We start from the raw sequence: 15131 nt of genomic DNA on the forward strand, positions 1-15131 counted from the left end.
AAATCGTTTCAAATAGTAACATGCACTTATCAAAAAATGCAGCTAAAATGTCAGATGGCATAAATGTTACGACTAATTAAATTAAGGCCAGACGTTGGAATGAAAACCAGAAGCAGATATAGCCTAGTCCTTGCTGCCCACCTCTGTTCTAAATGCAAATGCTTGTGAGGTAGCCCCAACATAAAGGTGCTGGGCAGCTGCTGAAGCAATTACCCTCATTCATCTTTCCTTTTTTGCTTGCATACACCAATTCAACAAAGATTTTAAAGTTTTCATGAATCATTATCGCTGAGAGGTCATTGTTACCTACACATGAGCTTTACTTGGTCAGGCCAGCCCCCCCAAAAAAAACAAAAACAAAAAAAAAAACGCTGGTTTGATTATCTGAATTATTTGTCTTAATTCGGTGGATAAACATTGTTTTCTTTTAAGCTTGGTGTGATAATTTCTTTAAGTTGTATTTTTCAAAAGGCAGTTACTCAACACAGGTTGCACGAAAATAAGCATTGCAATAACTACAATGACCATAACCCACTGCGCCTACAGACTAGCAAGTATAACAGCTAGGAAACACACAGAACCCAGTACTCACACGACATGAACGACAATGGAGCTGGACCAAAGATGTAGGCTCTATGTATCGCGTGACTGTACCCAACAACATGTACATATTCCAAAGCAACACTTCTGAAAACCAGGTAGTTTTACAAAAAAACAAAAACCTGAAATGGAAAACAGTTACTATTTCGAAAACCTGATCGAAATCGAACAAACTAAAAGAAAAACGAATCGCTTTCCATTTCCATTTTTTATCCGTCCCAGGAAAAGATGCCATCCACGGTTGATTAACTATCGAACGATCTCCCCTTGCTCTTCCTCGTTCTTGTTCATTCTGCCGATGCAAGAAGGGAATGTATGGAATCATGCAGAGTTGCCAAGTCCACTTATATTACATGACTTTGGGCTTGTTTTTTCCCCAGAACGCTTGAAAAGATGGTTTATGTTGTTCAAGGACACTAGCGAGGTTTTTAGCCTATTCATTTATCTCATTTAACTTTGGAGTCGGAGTGGTGAATGGAAATGAAGGAAAATATTGTAAGTAAATAAAATTGAGTAAATAAGTGTTAAAGGGGGCACATACACCACCATTGTTGTCATATCTGTGTAATATATTTTTTATATTTAATGTATTTTATTTACTGTTATATATAATCAAATGGAGCATTTTTGCACCAATAGGTCAAGCGAGTCAATGACCTCTTTTAAAAAAGTCATGAATAACAAAATGTTTCCTGGTGGAGATCGAGCAAACCTACATCCTACAAGTGAACATTCCAAGATCGAACTGATCGTCACCTGCCCTCACAACACAAAAAATCATAAGACAGCTGACTCAGATTAACATGACAAGGGCGTCTAGTAGGGCTGTCAAAAAATATTCGAAAATCTTTTTTTTTTTTTTTAAGTTTTAAGTTCAGTTTCCTAAATAATATAATTGCTGGTGCTGCTCCAATTTTTGCTTGTGTCCGTAAATCTTTGCTAGTGCGCCTAACATTTTTAAATTGGGAGCACCAGTACTGCCAAATGAAAATGCTAATTTTGCATCCTGAGGATAAACAAAAATGAACTGTGCAAACATTTCACTTGTATGCATTGTGAAACGCATCCCACATCACACAGGAAAACTCGCCCACAACTGACTCTAAAACACATCATGACTCACATCATTCACACACACACACAGTAATTACATCACAGCAGATGCCCATTTTTGGCTCTACCTTAACATCCAACTTGGACAAGGAAACTGAATACACAGACACTGAAGGTATTAGGCAAGAGTGAATAATCATGCATCCCCTTTATAAAAATTTAAATCATCATGAATTCTTGCTCCACTGTAAAATCAAAGCTGTCTACTGTTCATTTACTTGTGCAATCATGCAACAAAATTTATGAGTTATCATCAAAAGAAATTGCCCGACATTGTTGAACTCCATTTCCCACACTGCATTTCCGCCATTAGCTTCCTCACATCAGCTGTTCAGTCCGTTTACCTTCCGCCCATCTGAATATCTATGAAAGCAACCAGCTTGTTATTCCTATCTAACAGACACATACCACAACTCCCTCACACAGAGAAATACACGCCCCCTCCTCAGACCTGCCTGTGAGTTGCTATGGCGACCGTAAGACTGTGCGCTCACCAATGAAGGGGATGGAGTCCAGAGAGTCGTCCAGGTTGCTGGAGCAGGAGGCCTTCCGCTGCACATCCAGCCGCCTCATGTTCAGCTCCCGCCGGGCGTCGTTGGGCAGCCAGCAGGTGGAGTCCGTCCCGGGCTCCGCCTCCGTGTCGTTGACCGCCAGGATGTAGGAGTGGTGGCGGATGGGGTTGGCGGCGGTCTTCTCTCGCATGAGCACCGCCCCCAGCCCCACCCCCTCCCCTGCCACCGCCTCCCTGCCAGCGGGCCTCGCCGGGGGCTCCCGCACCTTGGTCCTGAGCGTCACCGCGCCGTTACTGGTGGGCGTGGCCCCGGCCAGCTGGCTGGGCGAGGGGGTCTTGCAGGGGGAGGAGCAGGAGGAGGACCTGGTGAACGGCTCCGCCTCTTTCCCCGCCTCCTGCGCGCTCTCTGCCTGCGGCCGCAGGCGGTGGGCGGCGTGGGGCAGGTGGTTCGGCGTCAGCGCTCTTTGGTCATTGGGCGCGTCGGTGCTGCCGGGGGAGGGGGCGGGGTCTCCCAGAGTCTTGACCGGCAGGCGCAGGGACCGGTTCCCCGCGGGGGGGGCCGAGTGGACCGGGCTGTCCGTCCTGGCGGCCAGCAGCTGCTCCGTACCTTTGGAGAGCTGAGGGGCGGACGGCGCCCCCCGAGGGCCGCTGCCGCCCGCGTACCCGACGGGAGTCCTGAGGGCCGGGTGGGCGGCGCCGCGGGGGGGCTGGCCGGGGAGTCGGCCGGCCCTGGCGGCCTCGCGGTACAGCAGCGCCTCCGCTGGAGGCGGGACGTCCTGCCGGACCAGGTAGTCGCAGGAGCGCGCCCGCGGCTTGGGGGCGCCCAGGGGGGCGGAGGCCAGGGCGTCCTGGGACGCGCTGCGGGGCCAGTCCTTCCGCAGCGCCGCCGCCGCCATCTCGGCCGGGCCCAGCCGCTCCTGGGAGACGCTGCGGGGCTGGGCGGGGCCGGGGCCGGGGCCGGGGCCGGGGCCCGGGTACGCCCGGTCGTGGGACGTGCTCCTGCGTTGGAGCGGGGAGGAGCCGGCGGGCGCGCCCTGCTTGTACTCCCCGGCGGGCTGGGAGGCGGCCCGCAGGCTGTCCAGCCTCTCCTGGATGGTGCGGCAGCCGTACGCGTGCAGCCGCTTGGCGTCGATGTACTCCCTGTAGGTGGTGTAGTTCCGCCAGTCTATGTTCTGGTGCGCGGCGGGGGAGGTGGCGGCGGGGGGAGGGGAGGGCGAGTAGTGCCCGCCCGGGTCGGGGTAGGCGTCCCCGGCCGCCGCCAGCGAGGACCTGACGGAGGGGGAGCGCAGGTCGGGGCACGCCGGGTAGTTGGCGGTCCGGCCGGCGGGGGGGTACTGCAGCGAGCCTCCCGAGGGCCGGGTCCGGACCAGGTGCAGGCTGGCCCCCAGCGGGCCGTAGCGGCCCTCCTCCGTCCTGTGGCCCTGGGCCGAGCGGGCCAGCCGGACCTCCGGCGGCGCCGCCGCGGCCCTCGCGCCCTCGCTGCACACGCACACCACCGTCTGCGACTTGGCCGCCTGCGGGGGCGGCGAGGGGGGGACGGGGATCTCCACGCGGTAGCCCGCGTCGGCTCCGCCCCCCGGCGAGGAGCCCGGCCACGCCCCTCTCCCCTCCTGCCCGGGCGCCGTGGGGGACGGCTCAGGCGACTGGGCCATGGCCGCGGGCTTCGGGTCTATCCGAGGGTAGCATATGGGAGGGGGCTCGGGGATGTGCTGGGCGTTCCCGCTGTACGCCTCGTTTCCTTTAAGGTAGGCATCCTGGGAATACGCCTGCGGAGGGAAGGGAACGCCGTCAGATCCACACGCACCCCGCTGCCCAAATCACATTTAAAAAAAAACACAAAATCTCACTGTTTGAAAGGGTTTCCCTTGAGAATTAGGAGAGGGACGGGGGAAGGGAGACTGTAACATAACCTCACAAACATGAAAGACGGCGATTCTGTCGTCGGCGCTCTTCGAAACAACATGAACAACAGGGAAACGATGAGTAACGAACAGCGAAGGGCACTGGTACAACAGGAAGACTCACATCAGCGGGGAGCGCCCAAAAGAAGCCGACCGACCACGGCGCAGAACACAACAATAACAAAACTCCAAAAAGCCATAACGTCACTACTTGTTTCTAACGTGTTTTTTTCAGGGATACGTAAGAAGACGTAACACTGGAATTGACCGACTAGCAGAGAGGAGCGGACGGCGAGCTCCAACTCTAAGGACCAGCCTCTGAAACGGGGAGGGGGGAGGGGTCGGGTGACCCGAAAGAGCAGCGGGCGGCGGAGGAGAGGGGTGAGGGCGGGCCGCGTTTCAGAAGCGTACCCACCTCGGGCCCGAGAGAGCGTGCCCGCGCACGGGTGCCCTCCCTCACGCCCAGCAGAGCCTCCTTCACCATCCCGGGAGCGCCCAGCGCCCGAGAGGCCAGTGCCCAAGTGCAAAAATTAGAACAAAAACAACACGTGATAAAAAAATGTAAAAAAATTATGCGCAAACAAACCCGAACGGGCAAGAAATTTGGCGGGAAAGGTACGGGGTCCTCGCTCTGACGGGATCTCTCTCCGGGGCTCCTGAGAAGGCACGGCGCTCTCCGCGGAGGGAGTGCGGCGCGAGGCGGCTCGGCTGAGCTCACCTGCGGTGTCGGGTTGCCCTTCCCTCCCGGATCCCAGCGCAGCCCCGGCCCCTCCCTCTCATTTGCATATCAGAGCTCTCGCGCAGCACGCCAGGAAGGCAGAGGCCACGGCGCTTTCCGGAAAGAAAAAAAAAACCCCCTGACAGGGCGGGGGGGGAGAGAACACCGGGGCGCGGTCCAAATCGGTCAGCCGAAGCCCCGCTGGCGAGGGCCAAAATCCGGGAGCCAGCAAACGGGTGCCTCCGCCCTCCGGGGGCAGGAATCAGGGCGCCGCCAAGATGACAGCGCTTCCAGAGGGAAAACGGAATGGACATAAAGACAACTCCACCAAAACACGTCTCCCCCCCCCCCCCCCCCCCCAATCCCACCCCCCAACAAAAAAAAAACAACTGCAAGATGAGGAAGACAGAAACAAGATGGGGAAGTGACACGTGACGACACTGTGTTTGTTTGTTTTTTTTTTGTCCTCCTTACCAGAGCGGTGATGTCCCTCGAGAACTGCAGCCGGCGGGGCCGACAGAATCACGGTACGCAGAGAAACAGAGGCGAGGAGACGGAGGAGAAAGGAGAGAGAGAGAGAGAGAGAGAGCAGGAATAAAATAACAGCTACTGTGCAGAACAGCAGAGCAGAGCAGAGCAGAGCGAGGTGTGGAAAGGCAGAATTATTCTGTCACTTGGTGCCGGATACAACAAGCTAAAAATACTCCGAGCGTGTGGCTGCTGGAAGGAACCATCGGAGGCAAAGGGCAGCGCGACAGCGGAGCGTTTGGAGGACCGTTGCGTCCGCGCCGCGACCCGCCTGTCCCCAAAGCTGCCCCCCGGACCACCGGAAAGCCTGCTCCATGCTGCACCTCCCCTCCTGCCTTCTCCTCCTCCTGTCTACAGCCAGGTTACTGGTGCTAAGAGCGGCTCCGCTCCACTCTCTACCCCCCTCTCCCTCTCTCCCTCCCTCCCTCCCTCCCTCTCTACCCCCCTCTCCCTCTCTCTCTCCCTCCCTCTCTACCCCCCTCTCCCTCCCTCTCTCCCTCTCTCTATCTCGCTCCGTCCCTCCCTCCCGAGAGCAGTTTCCATTGGGGTGACGGCAGGCGCTGCTTGATTATACGTTCTGTTTGAGCGGTAGTCTCCCCCCTGCCAGCAGCACCCACCTGACCAGCGCTGAGCTCCTCTCTGCATGTGCTCCCACTGCCATTACACACACACACGCACACACACACACACACACACACGCACACACACACACACGCACACACACACACACACATACGCACGCACACACACACACGCACACAAACACACGCACACACAAAAACACACACACGCACACACACACACACACACAAACACACGCACAGACAGCAATACACGCACGCACACACTCACACACACACACACACAAACACACGCACAGACAACAATACATGCATGCACACACACACACAGACGCCGTACTGCCATTGCACCACACACCAAGTGACTGCCCAAAGCAGGAGGGAGACTAGTAAGACAGTAAGTTTGTGTGTGTGTGAGCTCTATTGACTGCAATACAGAATCTGTGTGTTTGTGGGTGTTCTACTGAAGGCACAACTACACTAGAGAACCTGTGTGTGTGTGTTTGAGTTCTGTCTGTATACCTACAGTACAGGATCACTGAGCGTGTGTGTGTTGTATTGACTGTACTGTATTAACACAAAGACCTGTGAAGGGCACAGGGACAGGAATGGAGCGTTTCTAGAGCTGGTGAAGGTGCTACATGACTAGCTGTGACTGTGAAGCAGGCAGGAGTAGAAGGGAACGGGAGACGTGGGTGTGTGTGCTTCTCCACTGTAACACACACACACACACCAGGAAGAGGCTGGGCCCGGACAGCAGCCAGGTCTGACGGCAGCAGCACAATGGGACCTCTGTTCCCAAAAGCTCCAATGTCACCTCACTCTGACGCGAGGCACCCTTCTTTCATAATGCCTCCAATCAACAATCACTCACACCTCCTTTCTATCCCACTTATCTACATCACCTGTTGGTCTCTCTTATCTATATCACCTGTTGTTTTCTCTTTAGCACTCTGCGTGTGTATGTGGTGCGCGTGCGTGTGTGTATGTGTGTGCATGTGTGTATGTGTATATGTGTGCGTGCGTGTGTGTAGTTAGGAGAGTAAGGGCAGGTGTTTACTGCAGCATTAAAGCTTAATGGAAGAGGTCAAACTGGACACTCACTCACTCACACTCTCTCTCTCTCTCTCTCTCTCTCTCTCTCTCTCTCTCTCTCTGTGCGGCGGCCTATGGCCACGCCCGTACAGACCCACCCGGGGAGTGGCAGCGGCAGAGCCAGGGCCCGCCCAAGGCCATCGGTCAACGCCCTTTCCAACCTGGCAACTTGGCCTTACAGCACGTGGACCCGCAAAGAGGGGCCACCTATAGAAGAGACCGGGCTTAAAATATCCCCCTCCTTAAAATCTGCCAATGGGGACTTCAGTTAGGGTGCGTCCCATTACTTTCGACTCCTCGCCTCCTCTCCCTCACTCCCCCAGGACTACTCGCCTCCTACCCGGAAGTAAAGGAAAGGAGGCGAGGAGGGGAGGAGCCGAGTCTGAAGCCACTGGGCTTCGCTCATCTCCTCCAATACAGGGACACAGGAGGGAGGACACATCGGGGGCACGGAGGAGAGGAGGTGGCAGTGGAGGAAAGGAAGACGCATTTTTCGAGTGTCGGAACACATCCCCAGTCTGCTCGGAGGTGTTGGATCAGAGCTCCAGAAACAAGCTCGGCTTTGCACTCCTACTCCATTTCTTTGTTTTTAAGAAGTTACAAACCTGAGCTGACGAACGCTCTTTTCTCCGACAGATAAGGCGCTGCTAACCTGCATCGGCTAACAACTAAAACACCCATAACCTCCCTCAACAGGCTGCACTCCACGAGTGAAAATATGTAGTCTACGTTCACAGGAGCGGTTAACAGCTGGTGAAGTGCTGTACTAAAACACACGACTAAAAAGGGAACAAGAAAGCAGCACAGAAAAGGGTGTTCACTGGTTGCTTTTAGAATTCAGCTCATTGGAATTCTGCTGCAGACCTGGTACATACCCGTTTCCAGGTTAGGCGATAAAAAGCTGGAAAAAGCTGAGCTGATTTATTTGCTTTTCTGTGGCCTTTGGCGAAATTCTAAAGTCCCGCTTTAATCTGGCAAACTTTGAATGGGGTTTATTCAAGGGAGGGAGAAACTCGATCTCTCCTCCGGCGGCTACAGTGGAACTGTGAACCCCGCCGCTCGTCGCCGTGGAAGCGGCGTGAGACAGAGGGGGGGGGGACGGGGCTCGCTCACCAGCTGCAGGATGTCCTCGTCTTTGGGCATGACGCACAGCTCCAGAGAGGTGTCGCTGAAAAGGGAGAACAGAACGCCGCCGTCAGCGCGAGGAACCCGTTTCATGCAACTCAAGGAGTACGCAGCCACGCCGAAATGACCGGGAAGGAGCTCTCTTACCTGTTCTGAATCAAGGCTATCACCTGGGAGTAGGTTTTCCCGATGATGCTTTCTCCGTTGACTTTCACAATCCTGTCCCCTGTGAACGAGAGAGAGAGAGAGCAAGGCTTCGGGTCAAGTGCTTTGTCCTCCACACAGACGTGTGCAGTGCAGTGTACACGCACGAGATCCAGCCAAACATCACAGAGCTTTACAGAGCTCTTAAGTTTCAAACCCGCTACGCCGTAGAGGCCGACAGGTAACTTTACCTGTGTCGACCACCGCAGGTGTTTTCTTACCATAAGCGTGCGCTAAATATCTGAACTAAACTGAGGAGCGAAGCTCCCCCCTCCAGGCAGTAAGGCAGAGCCACAGCTGGGGAGGAGGTGTGGGTGCGGAGGTCACGGTGGTGTACCTACCTGTGCAGAGTCCAGCTCCGTGGGCGGGGCCTCCCTCCTTCACCTGTTTGACAAAGATGGTGTCCATGGGCTCAAGCCTGGTCCGCGGTCTCCCTGGCAACAACAGAGCGGGCACACGGGTTAGTAGAGACCCCCGTTGTCTGTGAGCATCACAGGCTGATTCTAAGCGCCAGCGTCATTGTTCTACGGGTGCTACGGCTTTAAGACGAAGACATTTTTGAATGTTGCAGGTCCCGGTCCTGGTCTGGGGCTCTGGTTCCTCTCCCAGCAGAGTCTGCGCACGACTTCCTGTGGCCCCCTGGAGGAAGCTCACGTGAGTGTCAGGTAACCGAGGTCACGCGGGACGTCAGCTGACCCCGTCCCTGCAGCCGGAAGGCTGGCGTGGCATTTGCTTGTCATCGGTTTTTCATGAATAAAAGTCTCTCTACGTAAAGTGCAACAGGCTGGTTGTCTCAGGCGGAGTCTGCGGTGCGCTGAACAGCCTAAAGCGCGCAGCTGCAGACAGGAGCCACACAGGTGCAGCTGAACACAGCAGAGTGTAAACACATGAGCCTTAGCCACAGAGCGTGAGCCTCAAATTAAACTATTAGAGCCATTACCCAGGAATCTTAATGGTTGTGTGTGTGTGCACCTTGTGTGTATATTTTCTGCGCACTGCATGTGCTCTTGTTTGCACTGTGTGTGTGTGTGTGTGTGTGTGCGCATGCATGCGTACAAGTGCTGTGTGTAGCTCCGCACAGAGCTGACTGAATTGACAAGACTCCCTGGCAGCTTCTGAACAAGACTGACCTTTTTCAGCTGTAGAACTAGATTTTGCGACAGAATAAATCGTGGTTACGGTGTTTCTATGAGGACTCCTGGTGCTTTACAGAGCGCAGCTCTTTTCACATTGAGCAATCGCTCACCAGACTGCTCCCTTCATGCATCTCAACAGGAATCTTACGCCTCAAGTGACCTGTAACGCACATCACAGACAGAGGGAAAAACTAGCCTACATCTCTGCGGCGTAAAAAAAATAAATCAATAAAATAAATCAAAGAAACACTCAACGTGCTTTCAGGTACACTGACCGCCAAACCCCATCATCTCTGCCACCTGAAACCTTTACGGCCGTCAGGCAATATGTTTTTTCACAGTTTTTTCAACTAGATCACCGCAAACCGCGTAAAACGCACACATTTCAGGGTACGTATAAAGCAGATGAATAGAACGATAAATAAAATGAAGTGTGATGAGAGTGCTAAACGAACAGCGATCAGAGCATGTGCCTGTAGTTCATCTAATGCCTGATGCGCCGTAGCCTCAGCCGACCCCTAATTAAAACAGCGACAAACAAACACGCGCGGCATAAAATGTCCATTACAGGGAGAGAAACGAGTCGGCAGAACAGGAGATATTAATGGCAGCAAACGGAGCGAGAAGCAGACGACATCCAGTGCAAGAAACACACGAAACGCCGCAGCGCTGGCTTGGGCCCTCAGTCAGGCGGACTGTAACTCAAGAGCTGGGACCCATGCAGGCCTACACACTTCAGAACACACACCTGCTTAGGGCACATCCTGCACTTGTTCGATGTACAGCAGAGCGCTGCTGCTGGGAGGACTCTGATAAAGAACTTAATGAGGCTAGGGGGCATTATTACAGAATATCTGAATTCAGGAAGTGGAGGAGAGGTTTGGATAGGACAGAGTTGTTGTGTGGCGCGATTGTTGTATAAACCCACGGCGCAAGTCAGTCAGTTTTGTAGCGAGCTCCCCCTCGCTATTTCTTGTCCTCCACCCAGAGCACGCTGCATTAAACCAGACCCACTAAGGTATAAGATCACAAATATTCGATTGAAAATCTTAACTGAATATTCTAATCCTGAAGGCAGCAAACACTACTGTTAAAGCAATGGAGTTCAAGAACACAAAAAAAACCTGCTCTTCAATGGGTTAACTTCAAATGAGTGTGAAATATTTTCGGCCTTGGGGGAAGAGAAGAGAGGAGCGTGCGTGTGCGAGTCAGAGCTGCAGGGATCATCAGAGAGACTAAAAGCGCTCCTGCGGGCCCCTCTGTGTCCCGGCGCACAGGAAACGGACAAATGCTAACTACGGGGGCCAGCCGTCTTTTTCTCCCTCCTTCCTTCTCTCCGGGACACCTGCTGCGGCCTGACAGGGAGGGAGTGCGACCCGCCCGCCTCTCCCCCAGCAGCGGAGAGATCCACACGCCCGGGTCCCGTCTGGAGCCAAAACCGTTACGCAGCGGCCGGCTACTCGGCTCCCTCTGGTGGCAAGAGGTATATTCCCTACCAACAGAGAGGTTCACGGATTCGCCTCAGATGCCTCATAAAGGCACGCTGACCGTGAGTATTGTGAAAGCTTTCTCAGCGGCACGCTACGCCGTGTAGTGCACACGTGTGGATGCGTAGGTTACGCGTGTTTCCGGTCACTGCAGCGGACAGCTGGTCGGCAGCTATGTCTGCGTGTGCTTAAAAGCACTGCGGTCCGAACAGACCTTGTGTACTCCAGCATATCTGTACCTGCTCTCCGGCCTCTCTACCTCACAGCTTCATCATTACGTCATTACTGAACATTCTCAAAGCTGTCAGCAGAGGGCGACAAAGGCCACTGAACTTTTAAGGCCACTGAACTTCTCAGCAAATCGAGCGCAAGAACACAGCCGCACAACTGCAGGCAGACAGATGAGCAGATGAGCAGAGGGGCAGAGTCAGCGGACAGAAGCGCGCTGCAGGACCAGTGCTCAGGAGCGAACGGCGATACAGCGCCGGTGTCCCGCGCTTCCAGGCGCCGGAAATCGAGGGGTGGGCGCTGTGAACGGGCGACGCGGTACGCGCTCAGGCTCTTCCGCAGGCGCGCGAGCGCGTTCAGACCAAATCAGAAGATGGAAACAAGATCAGAACTGAACGCAGCGGAGCTCAGTGCAAAAAGGAACAATGCACACAGTCTTAAAACACAGGGTAGAAAAATAACGAATGCCTAAACTGAGCAGCGTGGACATCTTTAGTGTAGAGCATCTCAACGGCAATGTCTGAAGACCCGACGCAATCAGTTTTTTCTTGCAATTCAAGTCCTTGTCAAGCCACGAGATAAAAGACGCGTACACACAGCTCATGTGAGGACGGCAGCCCTCTTGGCTGCTGTTCCCCCGTGTGTCCACCGGGGGCTGCGCGCGTCTGTCCGTTCGGCAGGCGGCAGGACGCGGTTCGGCCTATGACCGCCCGGCGCTGTACGCGGGTACGCCGGACGCCTGAAGTGGTCCTCCGACAGGGTGCCCGGGAATGCGGTTGGCATGGCCGTGCCACGTATTTCCCACCCACAAACGGCGCACCGCCGCTGCCGTGCGGCAAGCAGCAGCTCTTTAAGAAGTCTGAACGCAGGCCACGATGCACCCCCACCAGACGGAGGCCACAGGAATCCGGGCTCGTTTTGGGTCCCGGATACCGGGTCACCCTGCTCGTGCAGCCCAGCCTTAAGGAACCGTTGTCATGGCAACAAACCTGTGTATCCCTCCCCAGGGGGTCAACACGCACAAAAAAAAAAAAACAATCCCAGCTAAATCCTTACGACAGAGCCGCCAAGCCCTGTTCCTGGAGTTCTGCTGTAAATCTCACTGAGCTGGTAATTCAGAGAATCAGATGTGCCCGCTCAGGGTGGAAAAGAAAACCTGCGAGATGGTAGATCTCCAGGAACAGGGTTGGGCAGCTCTTCCTTGCAACCTCACAAATGATTAGCAGATGATGGCTGAGCTGCTTACTAAAATGTACTGTGAAATTAACCTGCAAAACTGAACTCCACTGAAGTAAATTACTATGGATAGTCTACATGGAAAGGGAAATCCACTTAAAAATATCAATTATGATGCCTTTATTTTTAAACATGCTTGGCCATTTCATACAGTAAACAGATACATTTGGATTTAAGGACAGGGGGCCACTAGGTATGGAACACGGCAGCATGAATACAACCACCCCCTCCCAAGGCAGACTATAAGTGAGCCACAAACTCTTCTGAGTGAATCAGACACAAAACCACTTTATTTGCATGCCAGTTTATTTACAGAGGCACAAAGATCCTTTATACAAAAACTGGAAATGGAAAAATTAGGCAAGACCTGAATCCACAAAAATCCCGCAAGGTAGAAACTCTCCAGCGTGAATAAAAACTGCTCGGTGGGAGAAGATACCTTCGGTGCATAACAGCGGAGGGGGAGACGTACACAGGCAGCACACAGCCGGAGCGCTGCGCGTCACCATCCCCAACGGGGAACAGAACCAGCGCACAGTGCATTCGGTCACTCGTTCGGTGCATTTACCTGTGTGAGAACACAGAAGCCCTTCTACGAAAAGGTCCTCCAGGGCACATGCACCCGTTAGGGCAGGGCGGCTCCCCCCCTCCGCCTCCGCGGAGACCATCGTGTTTTTGGGCCGGCTGGGCCGGCGACGCACACGGGCGGTTTAGGTGCAGGCCGGGACTTTCTCGCTGTCGTTCTGCGTTTCGATAACGTTCTTCTGTAAGGCTGGGCAGCGTCCCCCCCCACCCCCCCACCCCCCGCCTCAGACAGAGAAGGAGTCCCCTGTTCGCCTCTGCTCTTTGCGTTTTGGACAAAGACAAAAGTAAGTGGGCAAAGGCAGCGCCTCCACAGTGCGCGCTGACATGCTCAGTACTCACAGTGCAGGAGTATCAACCCCACGATTAAAAAAACGCGTCGGCACGCGGCCGGCCCCGAGCACGTCACGGGTTCCAGAGAAGTGGAGAGAGAGAGAGAGAGAGAGAGAGAGAACGCGATCGTGTGCGCTGCGTTTCTTATCTACGCACCGCACCAGCGGGCGTTCAGTCCTCCAGCAGTGGGTGCGGTTCGGCGGAATTCCGATATCTGTTCCTCAGACGGGGGCCGTCGCGGTCGGAGCCCAGCGCGCGCACGCTCGAGCGCTCTGGATTGCCGCCGTTGCCTGGATACCACCGGTCTCAGAGTGCGAAGAGCACAGGCTGTTCCTGTGAAGTGAATAAGCCGCGGCGGCACAGATTGGAGAGATGCGATAGCGCCATTCTTGCCGCGATTCCGTGAGTGTTAAGCCCTCCCTACGATCTGGGTCCGATTAAGGCTCCCTCAAAGCAGCGTGAAGCTGAGAAAGAACGACACAACATTTGCCGTCTACTGCATTGTTATACTTACGGACTCTGAAATCTTGAAACTCAGACTACAGACTATTTACGGTCTACCCATGATGTATGGTCAACAGCACAAAAACTAATAACTATTCCTCCAAGTTTTAACCTTAACCTTCTAATTTACTCACAATTCCAAAAATTATAAAGGCGGTTTGTATCAGCGCGCTGATTAACTGTGTTTTCAGTGAATAATTCATGAGCTCATTTTTGTGCACCATTTGTGTGTACTGGTAGAGAATTTGCGGTTCCCAAGCCGATCCAAGTCATTGCTGCAAGGCATCTGCTGCCTAGCTGAGCAGGCAGGTTTTGCAGTTTAAAAGCTGAACCACATTCTGTGAGGTTCTGCCTTAAGAAAGTCATCATTGCCTTCAGCACCAGTCCCATTGCGACCAAGGCAATATTATAAGCGGAGAGATATAAACCTGACAGACATGCACAGCAAGGCAAGCTGGGTCAAGCCAGACGTGGATATACTGACCAGCAGGGGCAGAGGCATGGCCAGAGCAGAGCTGGAAACAGTGCATGATTCAATCAGTGAGGGTGAGTCTACAGACAGGAAGCTGCCTATTAAAGGGGCAGTACGTAAGAAATGGCAAGAGAGGCTAGATTCTTTAAAAAAACGTTCCACCCCCTCCCCTCGGCTCTTCCTCCAAAGCCCCGCCCGCCAAACGCATGCACATGCGCTGCCCGGCATCGGAGAACTGGAGAGAGAGGACAACATTTTGAAAAGTAGGGAGAGGTAGTCATCATAACCAATGTAAACACTGAACATAGCCATAGCTTTTATTTACAGCGATGGGCGATAAAAAGCATGATATTAATGGCTAGCAAAATATTGAGTTTGGCGCAGTATTGCTGGATAGGTAGCTTTAGAGTTAGCACTAACTGGCTGCAGTAACAAAGCTAAAAAAAAACACACCCAAACTTTATTGTACATCAAATATTATATTTCTTACAGCACACCCATAACATTGGTCAGCAAAGCAGCTGTAACTAACTAACGACGTCAGCTACACAGATCGGGGAGACAAATTACAACAGAAATAGAACCTGTTCAGCGGAAATTCAGCAAGCTCAGCGTCACTTTTGAAGGCCTTCAAATCCCTGAGCTCTCGCCATCGCTGAAAAGCCAAACCAATGTTCATTCTCGTCTCTTCTCTTGCTCGGTTCAATTCCTTTTCGGTCAAAATATTCTGTTCAGTCTTTCTTTTCTCGCTTTTTTTTCTTTGCAAAGATTTTTCTC

The 15131-nt window shown here is 53.6% G+C and overlaps 1 protein-coding gene across 7 annotated transcripts in view; it reads right to left on the reverse strand.

Moving 5' to 3' along the window:
* Positions 1 to 15131, reverse strand: part of LOC118225559 (rho GTPase-activating protein 21-like) — a 91891-nt gene that overhangs the window by 23896 nt on the left and 52864 nt on the right. For 5 of the 7 annotated variants that reach the window (XM_035414096.1, XM_035414097.1, XM_035414095.1 and 2 more), the window contains 5 exons: positions 8718 to 8810; positions 8320 to 8398; positions 8161 to 8215; positions 5318 to 5341; positions 2208 to 3990 (listed from right to left, as the gene is read on the reverse strand). In XM_035414096.1, the coding sequence (XP_035269987.1) occupies positions 2208 to 3990; positions 5318 to 5341; positions 8161 to 8215; positions 8320 to 8398; positions 8718 to 8810 (2034 nt within the window). The remainder of the gene's footprint in view (positions 1 to 2207; positions 3991 to 5317; positions 5342 to 8160; positions 8216 to 8319; positions 8399 to 8717; positions 8811 to 15131) is intronic. The other 2 variants (XM_035414098.1, XM_035414094.1) reach the window with 1 other exon arrangement.

Source organism: Anguilla anguilla, chromosome 4 (assembly GCF_013347855.1).
Source record: "Anguilla anguilla isolate fAngAng1 chromosome 4, fAngAng1.pri, whole genome shotgun sequence".
NCBI classification, from domain to species: domain Eukaryota; kingdom Metazoa; phylum Chordata; class Actinopteri; order Anguilliformes; family Anguillidae; genus Anguilla; species Anguilla anguilla.